We start from the raw sequence: 20,244 nt of genomic DNA, 5'->3' as shown, positions 1-20,244 counted from the left end.
CTTTTTTCTTAAACCCTTAGGGCCTCATTTATGTTTTTTTGTCACAGGGCAGCGCAGCAGGCCTTGCTGCTGCGCTGCCCTGATGCAAAAGAAAAGGGCAGGAATGTGCTGTAACTATTAGATACAGCGCATTCCTGTCCTTTTCCCCAGCGCCGGTGCACAATGGGCTGCCGTGCACCAACGCAGGCACCTTTGCACCATGGTGTAAGGATGCCTGTGTTGCAGGGATGAAGGTAAACTTTCCTGCACAAAAACAATCACAATGAGGCTTTTTTCCTCTTTCTATGTGTGTTGCAGAATGCACACATAGAAATAGGAAAAACGAGAAAAATGAGAAAATCAGGCAGTGGGTCAGGTATATAGACAGTTTTTTTGTTTGGAGAAGGACAGAGAAGGGCTCAACACACTGTCCTGTGACTTTAAACTAGCTATGGACTCCAGTCACACGTCTATCCATTCTTAGATCTATGGATGGAGATTGTAGAGGGCCTCATATATGTTTCCTTTTACAGACAACCTACAGAGAGGAGCTCCAGAGAGGAGCTCCAGCAGTCATCCAAGGAGCCTTGGAGACAATCTGCCCTTTGGGCAGTTTCTACACATTTGACGTAACTGCACCAAAAAGTCTGATTATTTCAAGGAGTCAGATCTATTGATCACTAAACTGACTGAGAGAGGATACCCCAGACGCCTTGCCAGGCAGGCAAGAAGAGGAGCCTGGTATAACGCCGGAGAAGTGCTCCTTGAACCACAACAAAGGGAGGTCAGATGCAAGCATGTTATTTGCGTAATCACTTTTAGCCCAGTAAGCAATGGAAAAAAAAGTTGTCAGAAAGCATTCAAACATGGTTGAGGATCACCATACCACCAAAGAGGAGCCCATGTTCTCATTAAAAAGAGGCAACAATATCAGGGACGCCCTTGTTAGGACTGCCCTTCCACTTCCACCTGTGCCCATGTGACCCTGTATACATCGGATATCAAACAAAAGGGAGGGAAGAGGATAGAGAGTCCATTCGTTTCCCCTTAACAAGTGACTGATAATCAAAAAGAACGGACACTAGTATCTGCAAAAAACATTAGTTTTTATCGAAAACCCTCATAGACATCCTGGAGTTCTTATAGCGGTATATCTTTTCATCCGCCCCATCAGGAGTCTTGGCATCGTCATAGGGTCAACAATTGACGTGCAGTATGCCTGCCTCACCCGAGGCTACTTCTGGTGTATGCAGAAGTGTCCAGAAATGAAAAAAAGGTATCTAAAATATAATGACTTAGCCGGAAGGACTTTGTTTTTAATCTAAAAAAATTGACTAGTCACTAATATTAAAAGAAATTGGGATATTGAGGTAGTTGAGTTACTAAACTACCATATCGTTCTCAAAAAAAGTCGACATGTTTCAGCTCATGGAGCCCACAGAGGGTCAGGGGAGCTTTCGTCAGGACACGAACAAAAAAACACATAAACAAAAATATATGTATAGCTCATACACCCTTTGTGTGTATGGTGAAGATAACACAATGGAATTTCCAAGCTGTGAAAGAAACCAATAAAATATTGCATCTGATACCTACAAGAGACCTGATAGTACAGTTTTTGTCATAAACACTGAGAAACCCTGAAAATACACAGCTTAAAGGTATATACCATCCCCCTTTCAAACCCATGAATATTCTCCTATGTCCTCACCTCACGAGGGTTATGCCGCAAATTGGTCAACTCTTGTTTATGCATAAAATAATGCTATTATTTATATATATGTCTGCCCAAACCCAGTGAACATACCATTGATACAAATATTTTATTGGTTTCTTTCACAGCTTGGAAATTCCATTGTGTTATCTTCACCATACACACAAAGGGTGTATGAGCTATACATATATTTTTGTTTATGTGTTTTTTTGTTCGTGTCCTGACGAAAGCTCCCCTGACCCTCTGTGGGCTCCATGAGCTGAAACATGTCGACTTTTTTTGAGAACGATATGGTAGTTTAGTAACTCAACTACCTCAATATCCCAATTTCTTTTAATATTAGTGACTAGTTAATTTTTTTAGATTAAAAACAAAGTCCTTCCGGCTAAGTCATTATATTTTAGATACCTTTTTTTCATTTCTGGACACTTCTGCATACACCAGAAGTAGCCTCGGGTGAGGCAGGCATACTGCACGTCAATCATTGACCCTATGACGATGCCAAGACTCCTGATGGGGCGGATGAAAAGATATACCGCTATAAGAACTCCAGGATGTCTATGAGGGTTTTCGATAAAAACTAATGGTTTTTGCAGATACTAGTGTCCGTTCTTTTTGATTATCAGTCTCCTGTATACATCGGACCAACCATGCAGAAAATCAAATGCCGGATCCTACTGCACCACGGCAGGATAAAATGTGGAGTCGCAGGTGCACCCTTGGTGGAACGCTTTCAACTTTTGGAGCACACAGTGTATGATATATGCTTGCAAGTCATTGAGCACATGAAGCTATATCCCAGTGGAGGTGACATCTGAAACTCTCTGTCCCATAAGCAATTACACTGGATTGACAAAGTGAACTCTATTTCACTTGGTCTCAACATTTTCAGCCTGGACGCTAGCGGCTTTCTTCTGATCTCATTCTATGCATTGTTTTCATTATTGTTTACATCATTGTAAAAGTGTTTATTCAATAACCTTTCCCACAGTTTGTATAACACAGTAGTTCGTCTGTCTTCATTTATAAAAGGCATGTAACCGGGAAACAACCTTTACAACGCAGTCATTACACCGCACTACCTTTACAACGCAGTAATTACAACGGAACATCCTTTACATCGCATGTCTTTACAACGCAGCCATTACATCGCATGTCACTACAACGCATGTCATTACATTGCATGTCGCTACAACACAGCCATTTCATTGCAAGTCATTACAATGCACACCATTACAACGCATAGTACCCTTACACTATCCGACAGTTACCCTACAGTTGCACTCACTGGAGTTAGAATAGTAATTTTTACCCCTACACCATCCAACACTTACCTTACTGTTGCACTCACTGGAGTTAGAATAGTAATTTTTACCCCTACACTATCCAACACTTACCCTACTGTTGCACTCACTGGAGTTAGAATAGTAATTTTTACCCCTACACTATCCAACACTTACCCTACTGTTGCACTCACTGGAGTTAGAATAGTAATTATTACCCCTACACTATCCAACACTTATCTTAAATGCGATGTAATGGTATGCTTTGTAATGGTTTGCGTTGTAATGATATAATGCGATGTAATGGAATGCGTTGTAAAGGTAGTTTCTAAAAAATGCGATGTAATGGCATGCAATGTAAAACAATGCGTTGTCAAGAATGTTGCGATGTAAAAAATGCGTTGTAAAGGAAAGCGTTGTAAATGTATGCGTTGTAAGGTCATACATTCCCTGTAACCGCATGTATATTGATGAGACATGGTACACTGTTATTCTAGTCCCTTGCTTCATTTTTGGTACAGCGCTACTTTAGTACCTAGGTATATCTCAGACTAATTCATACCTGGCTGGCATTCAGTTCTTACTTTCTGCCGGTCCATCCCATCTTGAGGGATGCCAGCCTCCATTTATTGTAAACACTATATGACATTATTTCATGTATGTGCAAGTACTATAGACATAAATTGATTAATTTGATTGATTTGATTCAACAACTTATAAAGTGCGAACAAATGCCAGAGGGCGTCAAGGCGCTGTCCTAGTACTGCAAACATAGCCTTGGGTAGGGCAGCATTTCTTCTGTCTCTATTGTTGTTTCTTTACGTGCAAGAAATACTCTAGTCCAGTTTTTCATAATTCATTTCTGGCTTTTTTTTCCACACCTAAAGGACTCACGTGCTACGTTTATATACTTCCCTTTGTTTTCTACCTCCGGGAGCTTTTTAATGCAGCTCTCCAGCTCGTAACTGCCATATATATGGCAGTGTGAGCACACACACGACCTTGCAGCCCAGCTACGAAGACGCTTGCTTTGGCGCCCTGTAAATCCTATTTGTTACAACACAAACATTTACAACACAGTTTTTACATCGTAACATCCATTACAACGCATGATTTTACAACGCATGCCATCACAACTCATTTTTAGAAACTACACTTACAACGCATTCCATTACAATGCATACCATTACAACGCATAATACTTTTAGGGCAACAGTAGTGTAAGTGTCGGGTAGTGTAGGGGTAAAAATTACTATTCCCACTCCAGTGAGTGCAACAGTAGGGTTGTTGTTGGATAGTGTAGGGGTAAACATTACTATTCCCACTCCAGTAAGTGCAACAGTAGGGTAAGTGTTTGATAGTGTAGGGGTAAAAATTGCTATATCCCATTGCTTACCATGTAATGTGTTGTAATGGTATGCTTTGTAGTGACATGTGTTGTAATGGCTGCATTGTAATGGCATGTGATGTAAATGATATTGCGTTGTAATGTCTGCGTTCTAATGGTTGTTTCCCCATTGCTTGCCTGATCAGTGTGTGAATAATTTTTAGGGCACCTATTTTTAAGTCTAGATTAAAAGTGTAGCTCTTTGTAGGACCTATTGTTATCTTTTTTTTATTGTAATCTATTTATTAAAGGATTTCCAACAAAAGAAAAGAAAACCATACAAGGCACATGATGAAAATGACATCCATCCAAAGGACATAACTCATAGGCATTACCATGATCTAGAATGTAAAGATGTCACCTCGTATTGTGGGGCGATAATGGTGGAAGGCACACTGCTCGGAAGAGCCCCATGCTAGCAATATAAAACAAACTCAGAAAGAAGGAAACAAAAATGTCAAAATCTCTAAGGTCAAGATGCATGCCAAGTGACCCCAGGTCATATGCGATGTTACAGGGTGGTATATGAGGGAGTCCCAACAATGCCGGGGGTTGGGGTCAGAGGAGCAGGGTTGTCTGATGAGGAATGAGCATTGCCTTCATTGTCCAGATAGCTGGCTAGATGATTAGTCAAAAAACTGCAGCACTGTAAGTTTCGTCAGCATAAAGCATGGATGATCGGGTTGAGAAAAATAGTTAAGCAACCATCGCCAAATACGTGTTAATTGAGCATCAGTGTGGGTCAATTTGTGGGTTAATTGTTCAATTGCCATGCCCTGCCAGAGGTGAATGAATCACAGTGCAAAGGGAGGGGCCATACCTTTTCATTTTTGTTAATGAGTCTCCAGTCAGTATGTGTCATCGCCTCCAAATCAAGGGGTCGGATGCCCAGTATAACCATGGTGTGTGAGGCAGGGAGTGGAAATTCCACTGTGCCCTTGATGTGTCCCTGGATCTCCTTCCAGTACTAAGTGATAAGGGTGTTGGACCTTTAGATGTGACAGAAATCCCCAGGCTCCCTATTGCAATGCCAGCAGAGGGCAGGAGCTGTAGGGATGGTGTGGAGGAATGTTGGGGTGTAGTACAACTAAACCATGAGCTTACAGGCTATCTCTCGCTAGGGTATGCTTCTATATGTCTTGAGAATGTCCTACCAAGGAGTTACACACTGTTCTTGGGAGATGCCCTCAGAGGTACTTGTTTGCCAAAATGTTTGGTATTAGCGTATTCGGTGAGGCATGGAATGTTAAAGCGCATGGTAGGTTCGGGATACTGGTCCCTTGAAGCCATCATATGCCCTGACCAATTTTTTGAAAGAGGTGCAGGCCATGTGGCTCCCTGACTGTTGGGGGGTGGAGCGGAGTGGCCAGTGATGCAGCTGGCTATATTGCAGTTGCACCAATTCAAGGACTTTGAAGTAGGATTTGCATTGGTCAAAGGGCTTACTAGTGCCTATGAAGATGTGGCTTAGGGTTTTACACTCCCTGGCCACCCAGTTGGGAATGTGTGAGAGTCAAGGTCAGGGGTGAAGTCTGGATTGCGGGCAATTGGTGTGTTGGGAGACGGGAAGATGGTGAGGCCTCTCTTAAGGGCAAGTTTGTCCACGATTTCAAGAACTGTCAGTGGTGGTAGCTATGTAAACACTACCAAAAAGAGATGGAAAGTGGCTCAACTGCTAGGGTGGAAAGTAGAATTGACAGTGGGCACCCCTGATGGGTGCCACAAGAGATGTGAATGGAGCTCATAGTGTGTTAATTGATGGAAATGGTGGCACTTGGATCTGCATATAACACCTTGATCTTGGTGATCATCTCCTGTCCTAGGCCTATCTTACACAGGACTGCCATGGAGAAAGGCTCAACTTACTCTGTAAAAAGCCTTCTCCCTGTCTAGCAAGAGAAGACAAGTCGGGATGTAAGGCCGGTGGGATTTCTCGACCATATGGACAACCCTCTGTATATTATCCGTTTCCAGCCTGTCACTGATAAAACCAACCTGATCAGGATCCATGAGGCTGGGTAGGTATGAGTTGAGTCTGTTGGCCAAGATATTCATAAAGGTCTTTGGGTCAGTGTTCAAGAGAGATATGGGGGAAATAGTAGAAATATAGCGTGTGGTCGTTTCCTGGTTTGGGAATGAGGAAGATCTTAGCAGCAGCCATGGTGAGTGTGAGGCCTGTGTCCTGGGTAAAGGAGGGGAAACAGTGGTTTCAACGTGGGTAATTCCACATGGGTAGGTTGCAACGCGGACGTTACATCGTCCACGTTGTTACCACGCATTGCATTACATCGCAAGTCGTTTCACCGACTTGCGCTAGATGGCGTGTAACACCAGGGAATGTGTTGGATTTTAAATCCAACACATTCCCTGCTGTTGCTCTAACTGGAGTAGGAATAGTAATTTATACTGTTCCTAAGTCCAGCGCCCCATCTAATGCAAGTCGTAGAAGCGCCTTGCGATGTAAAGCCATGCGTGGTAACAACGCAGTCGTTGTAACAACCGCGTTGTTACCTACAGCGTGGTAACACCACTCGTTGTAAAGAGACATATTCGTAAAGGAGATGTACAAGGTCAATAGCTGACCCTGTAGATTAGGTAGGAATATCCTGTAAAGATAACTGGCCACCTGGGCCTTCGATCTTCCCTGTCAGCACCTCATGGAGGGCCCGGTGGAGGTCCGCGGCTGTAATAGGGGCATCAAGGAGCTCAGCCTGACTGGGATCAATTGGGTTCCAATCGCAGTCCCGCAAATAACCATCTCTCATCTCCTGAGGTTTTATATCTGGTGTGTACAATGCTTGGTAGCACTCGTAAAAGGTCTGCTGTTTGGCTTTTTCTGTAGTTGCCCAGGTCATATCACCCATCCGGATTTTAGCGATATGAGTCTTAACCTGCTGATGACATACTTTATGGGCCAGAAGGGAGCTAACCTTGTAACCCCCCTCATAGTTCTTCCATTTCAAGGCCAGAAGGGAACACTCCACTTTGTCGGTCTTTGCTCTCTCACCTGTCCTCAGTATTGCATGCTGTAGTTTATTGCGTCTGGAGGGGGTAGTTTAGTCGAGTCTCGCAAGAGCCTTAATCTCTGCTGCTGGATTCATCTCTATGACCTATTATTATCTTTAACATATATGTAGAGTGATATTTGGCTCCTCCCAGGGGAGTGTGTGTCTCTTTCACTGCATGCCTTTGTCTGTCCATCATCCTCTTATAAAGTGCTTGCATTTTAATGCATGAACAGCTGCTCTGCATTCTGAAACATAGACTGAATCATCAAACATTCAGTTCTCTATCTCATAGATGCTGTTAATACAGAAAAAATAGTTCTGGCTTTGTGGCATGTTAGGAATATGTCAGAGTATTATTTCATTCTATTTCCTTTTACTGATTTGTATAGTAGCAAATTGTGTGGTCCCCTAATATACCAAAATTCCCACCAAACTGGCTTAATGGACATTGCCTGCAGATGACTAACTTCGTTACATAAAATTACTTTGACACATGGTATTCATGGAATATATATTGAAGAATTATAAACATTGTTATCAACTCCTTGGACAGCAATGAAACATTTAGAACATCATGTACAATACGATTTAACTCTTACACTGTGGCATGATAAGGAATTTACCAAACAGACACCAAAAAACTGATGCTTGTGATTAAGCCCCCTCATTCACAGCTACCACCCTGAAACTAAAAGGAAAAGGCATATTTTAAGCTAACTATCGCCTCCTGCTTGTCTCATTTCATATCATTATCAAAGTCATTTTTAATAGGGTTTTAATCCTTAAAAGGCACCACTGTTTGTCCCTTATCTGTGGTTTTCATAATTTTTCTGCCTACACCTTCTAGAACCACTAAATTATGAGAATGGGCGAATCTGGAACTTGTGGAGCAATCCTGGTGAGGGACAAGAAGTGGAGACAAAGACAACATGCAAGGGTTGTGCAGGCTTTTAAGCCCCGCAAATGTCCTGCCGCAAGACCACCCTCATAGGGCCCGATTACAAGTGGCCAGTTAAATTGCAAACCCTGCACAAACACCTGTATACGCAGAAATCAACATTACAAGTCTATTTCACCCTCTAACTACCAGGTGCAATAAAGATCACACCTTTAATTACATTTTGAAAGGTCAAACCTTCCAGAATTTAAAAAGATGAAAATGCCTGGTGTTTAGGGTACATGCAGATTTTGGTACTATTATGCCCTAAAATCTGAACACCATGGTGCCAGATTTTTATAGAATGTGATACTTATCACATCCAACAGGTCCTACTCATAATCAGGCCCTTGGTGTGCCTTAGTAAGCCGCTACGGAAGTGAAGAACCCTTCCAATAGTGCCAAAAGGCACCCAAGGGTAGATTTACTAAAGTTTAACTTGGGCACTGTGCAACACAATTTTGTGCTGAGATTGCAGAGCTTCATAGAATATGATAAGTAGGTTCTACATTATATGTTACATGTCTGTGAATAGCTGGTGTAAATCTATCCTCTGTTCTGTTCTTCGCTAGGTGCATACCAAGCCCCAGCCCATGTTATTTGTCATGGTGCGGGTGACCGGAAACCTGTTGTTAGGGAACAGTGTAAGGAGAATGACCTCACCATTAAATCTTTCGTTAAATCTTTCCTTAATATTTTCACAGATTGGAGTTCTTACTACCTGTTTGGATAATGTACTTATCTCTAGCCATGAAGGCTGTCGTCATGTTTCTTGCAGTAATCTAAATTAATTGTTTGATTAAAAGCATTTATGTTGCACCTCCATGGAACGTGTCTCTAATTAATCACATTCATAAGGATAAACAGTGAACATATTGCCCCTTATGTACTAATTCCAGCTGTCAGTTTTAGTTCACCTGATGTTTTCATGAACAGATAGTTGTTGTACTTAGCGCTATGAAACAAACATGAATCTGGCTCCTTAACTGGAGACCTACAACCAAGAATTAAATGTGTACACTACAGTGCTCAAATAACTACATTTTAGACACTAATTTCTAGACTGTTCTTGGTGACAGAGAAAAATCAATATCAAGAAAAAAATTGCATCTAAATTGGAGTGCATTTTCTCAATCGAAATACATTATGCAATATTTTACAAGGCTGCGCACTCGAAATGTGTAGGACAGCACTTGTGGAAGTGGGGCTATGATTATTACACCTTTGTATTGTTTGTTGCTAAACAGTGAGCTCAGCATTTAGAAATATTAGCTGTGTTTGTCAGTAATTAATAGAGGGATCATTGTTGTAGGTGTTGCAGTTCAAATAATGTATGCTATTAGGTTATTGTCTAATGGTCCAGTCCAGATTACAATCATATCTTCATTGAATTAGCCAGTTTACAATATATTGCTTGTTATCAGGTGCAGCACTGGATCAGCATTGCTCCCTCTCTTACCGACTCACGAAAAGGTTGGCACAAATAGGAGTAAACGTGGTGCACATGATAGTCCTTTGTCATTGCTGACAAATTGCATTATTGAACGTAATGTGCTATAGTATAAACCTGATTACCCATTTTCCGTGAGTAAGCCCCTTATATTCAATGTGACTGGTGTGAAGAAAGGATTTTAAATAGGCACACGCATCACCAGAGCTGAAAATATCCCAAAGCAGACTTTTTCTCCCTGAATCAGTCTCTTTGTAATCACTTGATTGACTTTTGAATGAAAGGATTGCCCTCTCATTCATTTTCAGGCATGATAACACAACATTCTGTTTGACAAAAATGTGGCCTGATTACCATAGCTTAATTAAACAAATGTTATCATTGTTTACACAGGCTTAATTTGAAAGCATCCTCACACTGCTGATAGTGAAATCAGTTACAGAGGCTATTTAAACCCATGGTTACTAGAAATGCCTCATCAATCTACAGAATATCACATAGTTTCCATAGTTTCCTGAAAATACCCTTTGTGACCCCTTAATTGATGAGCAAGCAAATCAGAAACACTTTGCTATTTTGCATTCTAGAAAAGAGGTAGTGCAAGCATGTTACTATCGAGGGATTTAAACTCACCATAGTGGATCAAACCATTTGCTGGCCATTCCTCTAACATGGAATACTTAGTGCCCTTGAGATAACCCAATTGGTCATTAGTTGTTTAATGGATTTAACAGTGTAAGTGTTCTGTTCATTATTTAAACAACAGCACCATAGTCTGTCAATTGTATATTTTATTATGCAGTCTTGACCCAATGATTGGTGGGCACATTTTGGTATCCACCAAAAAGCTATATTATGTTTAATTTTCTGTATTTTCAAAATGAACTAGTTTGTGTGTGACTGCAATATGAACAAGTTAGTGGAGTCCTTTGTGGTAGACTGAGGGTAAGCCTGAATTTAAGTATGAGCCCATGTTCTCTACTCCGGCCATGGTGAAATCCTACTTTATGAGACATGTAAATGAGATTGAGAATTGTTGAAAGATGGATTATTAGTATGGGTAAATCTACCACTAGTAATAAGGCCATCCATTGCAATATAAGTGCGACACAAGGTCTCAGTAAATTATTCTCTTGCACAACCTTTGGTAACTGGTAACGATGAGGCAGGCTTAATTTAGGAGACAGGTGTGTGAACATTTTAAAACACCAATGCATTAAATAAGTAAGACACAATGCACAATAAAAATCCACAACCAATTTTTATACATAGGAATTATTGATGAAATGACAACAAAATGAAAAATAAACAATATAGGAAACCGGAGATATGGATTTTTAAGGAATAAACACTTTGTAGTGCTTAAAAACATATAGCGTTAACTCTGGACATCTGTTCAAGCTTGACTGGGACTGAGTCAAAATTTGAGGCCAACCACAATTGATCTCTGTTCGGATACACTAAGTTGGAAGGGGGAAACAGCGTCAGAACAACGCAGTGCCATTACAACGCAGGCACTACAACGAACGTGTCATTACCATGCGTTCCATCACAGCGCCGGTCATTATAATTACTTGCTTAGGGAACCTTCCCTACTGGTGCACAGACTGGAACTGGAATAGTAAAATATTCTATTCCAATCTCCAAGACTTCCCTAAAGGAAGTCATTAGGCAGGCAGAAGTTTCTGTGATTTCAGTACTGAGAAATTGTGTTTTGCCTTTTGTGACATCATCAGATGTCAGTTTGACGGTTCAGCAATGTGTTATTTGAGTCCATCATCCCAGTTACTTGTTCTGTGATGTCATCAGTAGCAATATGGCTAATTGTGTGATATCATCAGCAGTGTGACAGTCTGTCTTCTGATTTTATCAGCAGTGTTCTGTGTTGTCATTGGCAGTGAGATGGTGGGTTCTGTGGTGTCATTCAGTCATGAGACTGTGCATTCTTTGATGTCCTCGCCAGTGCTTCATTACATTAATTTTGTGTGTTCTCTTTAGCAGTGAGACAGAGTGTTCTCAGATCTAATTAGTCAACAAGCCCTGTCCTGTCATCTGCAGTGCGACAAATGTGTTTGGATGATCGCATCAGATTTTAAATGTGTTGGGTTAGGTGTTGCATTTGTACACAGATCTTTTCAGCTAGTACGTATAACGAGTACCTTTTTTTTTCAGAATACCTAGAATATCCTTAAACGTCTATATTTTGTGATTATCCAAAGAGTTACACTTAGGTGTTGTGAATCCAGGCCCCTTAAACATCTGTCTGCATTACATTATATTTTCCAACTGAATGTAGTCTGGAATTATTGTCGGGTGCCTGGCTCTTTCAATGAGTGGTAGGTAAGAATGAGTGTGTGATTTCCTTGGTAATTGAGTGAGAACATATGCATATCTAAATCTCTTTCAGGAGCTTAGCATGTGGAAACTATTCGCTTTGGCTGACTTTTCTGTGCTTTTTCATGGTGCCCTCAGGTTTGCCGCTGAAGGAAGAGGAGAGCAGGCTAGTGGTGGGCACTGCCTCCACTCCAGCGGCACCAGTGCCTGGTGGCAGCGCCCCGGCTGAGCCCCTGGTAGATCTGCTGACTGGGTCTCTGATGAAGAAAGACTACCTTGGGCACGATGACTTCTTCCCCGGTAAGGCCAGGTTAGAGATGCAAGCCATATTTGAAAAGGACGCCTTGCTTAATTTGTGTCATTAGTTGCAGGTGGTGGCTACTAGAACTCAGTTACAGGGACTTATTTTTCTTAATTAGACTTTGACCCAGAGGAAGAGTGAGAAATGTAGAAGGTAGTAAAGAAGTAAAAGGAAAATAGCGGCAGGCCAAATATAGGAATGAAAAAAGAGCCTGCAAATATGAACCAAAGAGATAGGTGTTGTAAGATGGTGGGCAAAAGAGGCCTGAGAAGCAATCAAGACCAGGCATTCTTGGGATTTAGCACCAATGACACTGAGCAACAACGGTGGTGGGTTCCTGAGTAAACCCTCGAGATCCTGCAGTTAATACTAATATTTATTTATTTTGCAACATACTAATCCACCACTAATCTGTTTTGGGTTCTGGAGTAGCGTGCTACTTGCCAAAAAGTGCTTCAATGCCTCGTCAGAGATCGTAAGCATTATATAAATACAATGACAATATAATACAATCCATAAGGACTGGAGTCAGACCTATAGGTATGGTATCCTGTAATGAATTGTCTTGTCAATGGAAGTTCTTCCTGGACCCTAAAAGAATCAGATTTCATAGAATGAGAGGCAGCAATGGGTGTAAAATGCAGGTGAGAGAGTGCCAGATAGGTTAGCGAGCAGTCCTACCTGGTTCCAAATTTTGGATCACACAAATCCAGGGAATATCTGCAATTAGGATGGAGACATATTACAAGACAAGAGATAACTTGAGGATGAAAATGAGTAGGAGGCTGAAGAACAAAGCCTTGGAGTGGAAGACTGATAGAGAACGGAGAACGCGGTTTAAGTTTAATATTATTAACAGTGGCCCCTGAAATAACACACTCTTAAACTGAGATGTCGCTTGGCTCTTAAATTATAGTTTTGATTCTACCTACAGCTTAATGACCCTCATTACATCACCCTCAGAATCACAGAGGTCTGAGCCATTCCCACCAGAATTAGCACCAGGGACCTGAAAGTTTGATGCAGACACAGGAAGGGGGTACCTGGCCGCCTATTCAAAGGGAGGGTTTATTGTTTCTCAGCACAGGGTACTGCAGAATGCCTGAATTTTTTTTCTCCCTAGTAAAGGGTGGAAGTCCAAACCTCTGCATTCATTTTATATCCTCTGGAGACCTCCATTGAAGGAGCTGATATCCTTAGCAGCATTGATCTGGTATCTAAATGTTAAAGCAATAGTTTTCTTAAATACATTTACATTCACTCTGCCTGGAGTTTAGGCACCGTTCATTATTTTTTATATTATCATTATTACTTCTAATAATATTTTCCATGATAGATTCAGATGATTTTTTGTCACTCATTTTTTTATTTATATTTGATCATGCTTCTAGTTTTTATTTGTATTTCAGTTTCTTACGTTACTTAATGCATTTAGACTGCCTGAATGTACCTTAATCTTTGTTATTTATGACTTATAAAACTGATCATATGAATATTTTTATATGTCACAAGTACTATAATGCTTATTTTATTGATTGCTTTTCACATGTTGTATTTAGTAGGAAACTCATGGCATTGCAGAAGCTTGGCAGACTGCCATTATTACTATTATTATTATCATTATTTTCATGGCCAGCCAACTGGTTGGACAGGACATTCTTTTTTACAGACAGGTATTTCCCGAAAATTTACCTTGCATTTGGAAGACAACCTAGTGTCAAACATGGTCATCACTTAAGGTATCTGTTTACTCGACGTAGCATATACATTGAAAAAAACAGAAATATTGTATGTTACCACCTACTGTTCATGTTGTGTCTATTCAACATGCATAGAGGGTGTTTATATACTTTCAACATCTTTTCCCTTGTTGCACATTTGACACAATTGACCATTTTTCAGCATTCAAATCCACACAAGGCCACCAGAAGATGCTTCTCAATAATCTTTTCATAGTTGGCTGTCTGAACTCCTTTCAGAGGGCCACTGGGCATGCAGGGACTGCTGAGCTCAACCGTGCTGGTTGAGCCTCCTTACTCCCGATGCCCCGGAGCCCGACCGACTATGGATTATGCTCAACTGGGCCAAGTACCCTTTCTGTATTTGAGTCTCAGTGCTAGCTGTGGCCGAACAGTCAAGGCTCTCTCGGGGTGGGGGGAATGTAGGAATAGGTCAATGAACACGACTCATAGCTCAAATTGCAGACAGTACGAACAATAAATTAATGTCCAGCCAAATGCCTGCTTACATAAGACAAAGTGGTATTTTATTTCTAACTCTGCACATGCAAAGGAATAGGACATTTAGATCCATCAACACAATCTCCCTTGAGGTCAGGGCTCTAGCAGTTATCAGGCAAATCCATGTCCCATCCTCACTTATGTAACATGTCCAGGGCTATTCCCCATTCACTGGTGGACACATCAGGGAATGCAACGTATTAGGCTGAACTCAAGAGTTCCCTCTTCTGACCTTTTAGGAACTTAGTCTTAAGTGTCTATGATGCCACAGCGCCATTAGCAGCAAGTCCCCCAGGGCCTCCAAAGGCCTGGTTTCAGTCCGGGCTGACGGCCAGAATTCTAGGCCAAAGTGGTACTGTTGCCCCTCCTGGCATACAGGTTGCCGCCGTGATCACAATCAGGGTGCAGACTCTCCTTAAGCAACTACCCTCACTACGGCGCCCCTCATGGCATACAGGGTCACTGATTTCAGCAGTTACATGTCCTGCCACCTGGCCCAAACTCAGTTCTCCGGTGACCCCCTTCTGGCATATAGGGTCATTGTGGTGCAGTGGTGGGGCTTGGTGCTTCCCTCCCAGCGCTTCCGATATGGCTCAGAACAACCTGGCCCTCTACTGGCATATGAGGATCTCAGAGCTGATACTCCACACGGACAATGGCCTGATCAGTGCACAGCCTCACCCCTTGATCAGGAAATCCTTGTGCAGGGCTCCTCAGTGGACTTGCTCCCTCCAATGCTCTCCTCTCCCTCACAGGGCAGACTGGTCTTGGCAAGCAGACAGGCAATGGTTTTCCAGAGCAGGTGAGCTTGGTGTACTGAGTGATGTCCCCTCACAATGCAGGGGGATTAGCAGGCCTTTGCCCAAGTCCTGGTCATAGATAGAAGCCTTGAAGAGCTTCCTCTTCTCACACAGACTTACTGACTGCTTGGAAGATGAGAAATATTTAGGGACTTGACCTCCCCTTCTTACAGTCTTTTTCATGACACCAAATGCAATCTAAGGTTTGGGTATTTGAAGTTTTATTTTGGAATTCTGCTTCTCTTGAATTGGGCACTTCTCATTTTCATCTTCCTTCATGATGGAGGTCTGCTACAGCAGACGCAACTCTGAAGCTAATTGTCCTCAACATAATTCATGGGAGTGACCTGAGTGTACACCTGGATATCCGCCACAATGAAATGTGCATCAAAGGGTTGATCCCAGAACCCTAGGCCTACTCTTTAGGATTCTCCTATTAGTCCCATTTTCCAGCCTAAAATGTGTCCAGGCCCCTTCTTTGTAACTGAATCAAAGAGCAGTCTCTCGAAATGTAAAGGGAGTGTCTTCTCTCCATTGTGTCCCCACTCTGTGCACAGGAATGCAGCAATCCACAAATCTGTCTGGGGGGATTCCTCTTCTCCTCATGTCTTTACCAGGCAGGTCTGGGTTTCCCAAAATGGAACCCAGGCTCCTCCAAATAATGTACCATTGCAAACACACTCGTTCAGTGTACATTCATAGCACACTTTCTGTTCAGCACTAATACCTCTATGCATTGTACCCTTACATGTACCCATGCATCCAACACACATACTCAGTCTGTCCCCACTTTTTAGCACTGAAGCTTTATTCTCTTTAGCCAGGGTGTGTTAGTTCGAAACACACGCACTGCCAGCACACACACTCACTATGTGCTTGCTGCACAACTCGTCACACTTCATGTATTGTATGTCATGCAAGCACACATACACCCAGCACATGCAGTCCCTGCGCACAGACTGCACAGCACTACGTATATCGTGTAATGTATTCCCTCTCAGGCATACATACACCCAGCACATGTACTAACCACAAATGTACTGTACAGTACTGCACCATTCTTGTACTGTACCCTTCCCAGACACACATACAACTAAAGTAGACTCCCTACTCCAGAGCTGCGGAGCACTTCACATCTACCTGATCTAGGCCGAGGGTGAGTTTAGCACACAGCAGCTGTACTTTTAAAAAAGTGAGTGAGCTTGCAGGCCTCACTCTAGTGATAGGGTAAATAGATCCTGTTCATTATCCCTGATCACTACACTGTATGCTGCAACCAGCGTGCTCATGCTCAATAACTGCTGGCGAAGGCGGTAGCCTTGAACCACTATGAGGGCAGCGCTTTTGGCGACCCTCCTGGTCCAACTAGACCACAATCCGCGAGACAGGTCTATGTCATCGAGCACATGCATGATCCATGTTCACCTAGGACAAAAACAATCATAATTAGGGATCCAGACAACAGTACAGTTAGGCACTCATGGCAGGGGTACACATATCTTACCATGCAGAAGGCTTTTCTGTCCTAACACTGACATATCACCTCGTCCAACATATGCACAAACCATCATTTATTTTCCTTATCTTCCAGAAGGAAGCCACTTGATTGCCATCACTAACAAGAGTCCACTGCGATCATCCACAAGTGGAAATCTGGTAATCCCCAGATTTAAGAAAGCCAACTGAGGTGGGAGAGGTTTCATTTATGCACATCAACATTATGGAATTCTCTTCCTGCAGAGCTAACATTTTAAACAATCTTACTAGACTTTAGGAAAGATCTAAAAATGCGATCTTCTGGATCTTCTCAGCCTGTCAGATTCAGCTTAGCTCCTAGATATCCATCAGAAAAACGAAATCAACAGAAGAGTTTTGTGATCAGTTGTCTTTTTCTTTAGAATTCAGTTTTTCCTTTTTCCTATCACTTGAGCACCACTTTTGCACTTTCTACTGCACCTGGCAGCATCCTTTAGATTTTCCTAAAATTCTTTGTTTTAATGAATACGTGTATATTATTGTATAATAAATTGAGGAATAATATATCTCTATGCAAAGTTGTTTCTCTGAATTAATTATGAGTACCATTTCTTTGTTTTAGATTTGAAATGCATTTGGTTTTTTACATGTGTTTTTCTTTATTTTAGGATTAAGTCCTATGAAGTATATATAAAAAAGATTATTTGATTGATTATATGTATAAACAATCAATTCAATTCAAAAGTGCTTTATTCGAGTATTACTCATAAAAGCAGACAAACAAACACATAATAAAATACAATTAAATTACAAAATCGAATATGACTTAAGCACATTACACATTAAAAAAACAATTAGAATTACATTTCATCCTACTTTATACAATCCAAGGTGCAAAGTTCATATGATAAAAAACAGATTAAAAAAAGAAACAATCCAATATCACTATTAAAAATCAATATGATTTTTAAAATTATTCATCAGATAAGACACCTCGCGTGGGAACAGAGAATAGATAATCTAGCAGTCTCTGTTCAACTAAGCAGAGAGTAGTTACCCTACTAGCAATCTCTGCCTAATTACCCACGCCCACCCCAAATACTTTGCAGTCGCTATTATAATTCAGATTAAGGAGGTAGATTTTACAATGCGTAGAGCTACCATACTACTTTTAGTACCCAGGTTTCTACACATAGGAGCCAACCAAACACGTCTGGGAGCGGAATATACATAACAGGAGAACAAAAAGTGACCCAACGTTTCCTTTCCTTCCCCACATACTGGGCAAGTAGCTGGACCTCCATCTCTCCATTTTGATGTTAAGTTACGTAGAGGTAGAGAGCCAGCCCTCATTTGGAAAAACAGTTTCCTATCCATGGGTTTCGTTATAAAATCCCAATACATTTCGTACGTAGGAAACAGCTTAGCTTCAAGGAAAGCAGTCGTCATAGACCCATTGTTATTGCTAAGCAGACTCCTGTTTTCAACCAGTTCCCAGAAAAGATTTTTTATAAATAACTTAGATGGGAAGGATGACCCAGTTGGATCGGACCACAGTTCGTTTAACCCTAGTTCACATAATGCTGATTTTAATGATCTAAACCATCTGATTTTGTGAAATCGGTCTGCTTTGATGACATCAGCAAACCCTGCTGCATAATGTGACAACTCAGGGGTGGTCCAGATTCTACGCCAATATAATATCGGACGAAGTTTACACATTGCCGAGATTTCCTTCCTACCAAGGTCATATCTGAGAGGCAAAAGGGGGCTGCTCTGTGGGGTGCCTGTTAGTTTCCGAAGGAAGTTATTCTCCGATGTCTGTAACTCCTGGAGGTTTTCTTGCCCCCACATCTCTGCCCCATACAATGCTGACCCTATTGCCTTTGCCTCATATATGATCAAGGGAGGTTTAATTGGTTTGGTCAATGATTTACTATGCTCCTTAATGATGGTACCAGCCAATTGTTTGTGTCTTAGTACTGCAATGTTTAAATGTTGGTTCCATCTATTATCATTAGAAATGTGAATCCCCAGGTAAGTAAACGAATTTACTACTTCGAGGTAACGCCCACTCATGGATATTTTAGATTTAAAATTTCTACAAGGATTAAAAACCATGAGTTTTGTTTTAGCTGCGTTTACCTCCAAGCCGTGGTCACTACAAAACTTGTCAAAAATTACCAGTGCCTTTTGCAGACCGCTAGGGGATTTCGATAAAATTAAGGTGTCGTCTGCGAACATTAAAATAGGAACTTTTACACCTGAACAGAAGTCTAGGACCATTTTATAACTGTACCGATTGCAGGGTGCAAACAAGCATCTAGCACTGAAAATCACAGCAAACTGCATTTTTAATGCACTCTGCCACTTGCGGAGCTCCATGTAGCACTGAGGAGTTTATTTTGCACTTCGCGGAGTGCCATCCAGGCGTACTTTGTACACCCTTAATCATGGAGCGAAGCCTTTAGCAGCATTTTCTATGAACTTGCTGTAGTACTCACACATCCCCTCAAAAGAACCAACTTATCCTTATAGTCTGGATATGGACAACAACAAATGGCATCTATCTTTGCCTATTTTGGAATGATACCTATGCCTGCAATTATGTGCCCAAATAATCCACTTGCTGTTGAAACAAAATGCATTTATAGACACTTAAGATTTATCCTTCTGTAGCCTTGTAGAAGCTCCACTCAATGCAATTCAATTGGAAACCTGACTTTTAGTGTATATTCAAATGTCATTCTAGTGAGTGTACATGCCCTTGGACAGATGGTACATTCCTCCTGAAAAACAGATGATGTAGATGTAAGTCAGAAGGTTATTTTTTTAAATAGTGTAGGCAGTGGGAAGTGATCAACACTGCCAGTGCCCTCAAGTACCAATTAATCAGATGGTACCCAGATCTGAAATCGAAGGGTAACAACATAGTTGTATCCTCTACCATGCTCACCAGTTCTCTGACCTTTGGTAATAGAGTTAAATCTACCACAGTGTTACTGCTTAAAGCTCTCACATCAATACATATGCATAATTTGCCATCAATTTGATTATCCAGAATACTTGGGAACTCCCACTCAGTAGAACCCACTGTTTCAATATTATCTTCTTGTACCATTTTTTCCAGCATAGTTTTAACAATTTTCCTTAAATTAATAGGAACACCCTTCAATTTTTGTTTGCTGAGTTGTACCACATTTTTCTACATACCCTGCGAACATATATTCCATCTTGCAAGAAAATCCAAAACAAATGTCAGGAACTTTATACACCACCTGTGCACTTAAATATTTACCAGACACAAATAACATTCACTCCCCAGAGCATGAATC

The 20,244-nt window shown here is 41.4% G+C and overlaps 1 protein-coding gene across 1 annotated transcript in view; it reads left to right on the top strand.

Annotated features, from left to right (window-relative positions):
* Positions 1-20,244, top strand: part of SEZ6L2 (seizure related 6 homolog like 2) — a 201,945-nt gene that overhangs the window by 74,463 nt on the left and 107,238 nt on the right. The window contains exon 2 of the mRNA XM_086928968.1: positions 12,231-12,392. Within this exon, the coding sequence (XP_086785094.1) occupies positions 12,231-12,392 (162 nt within the window). The remainder of the gene's footprint in view (positions 1-12,230; positions 12,393-20,244) is intronic.

This window comes from Lissotriton vulgaris, chromosome 7 (assembly GCF_964263255.1).
Source record: "Lissotriton vulgaris chromosome 7, aLisVul1.2, whole genome shotgun sequence".
Taxonomy (NCBI): Eukaryota; Metazoa; Chordata; class Amphibia; order Caudata; family Salamandridae; genus Lissotriton; species Lissotriton vulgaris.
The sequence above is the reverse complement of the archived record's forward strand: the minus strand, read 5'-3'. Positions and strand labels throughout refer to the sequence as shown.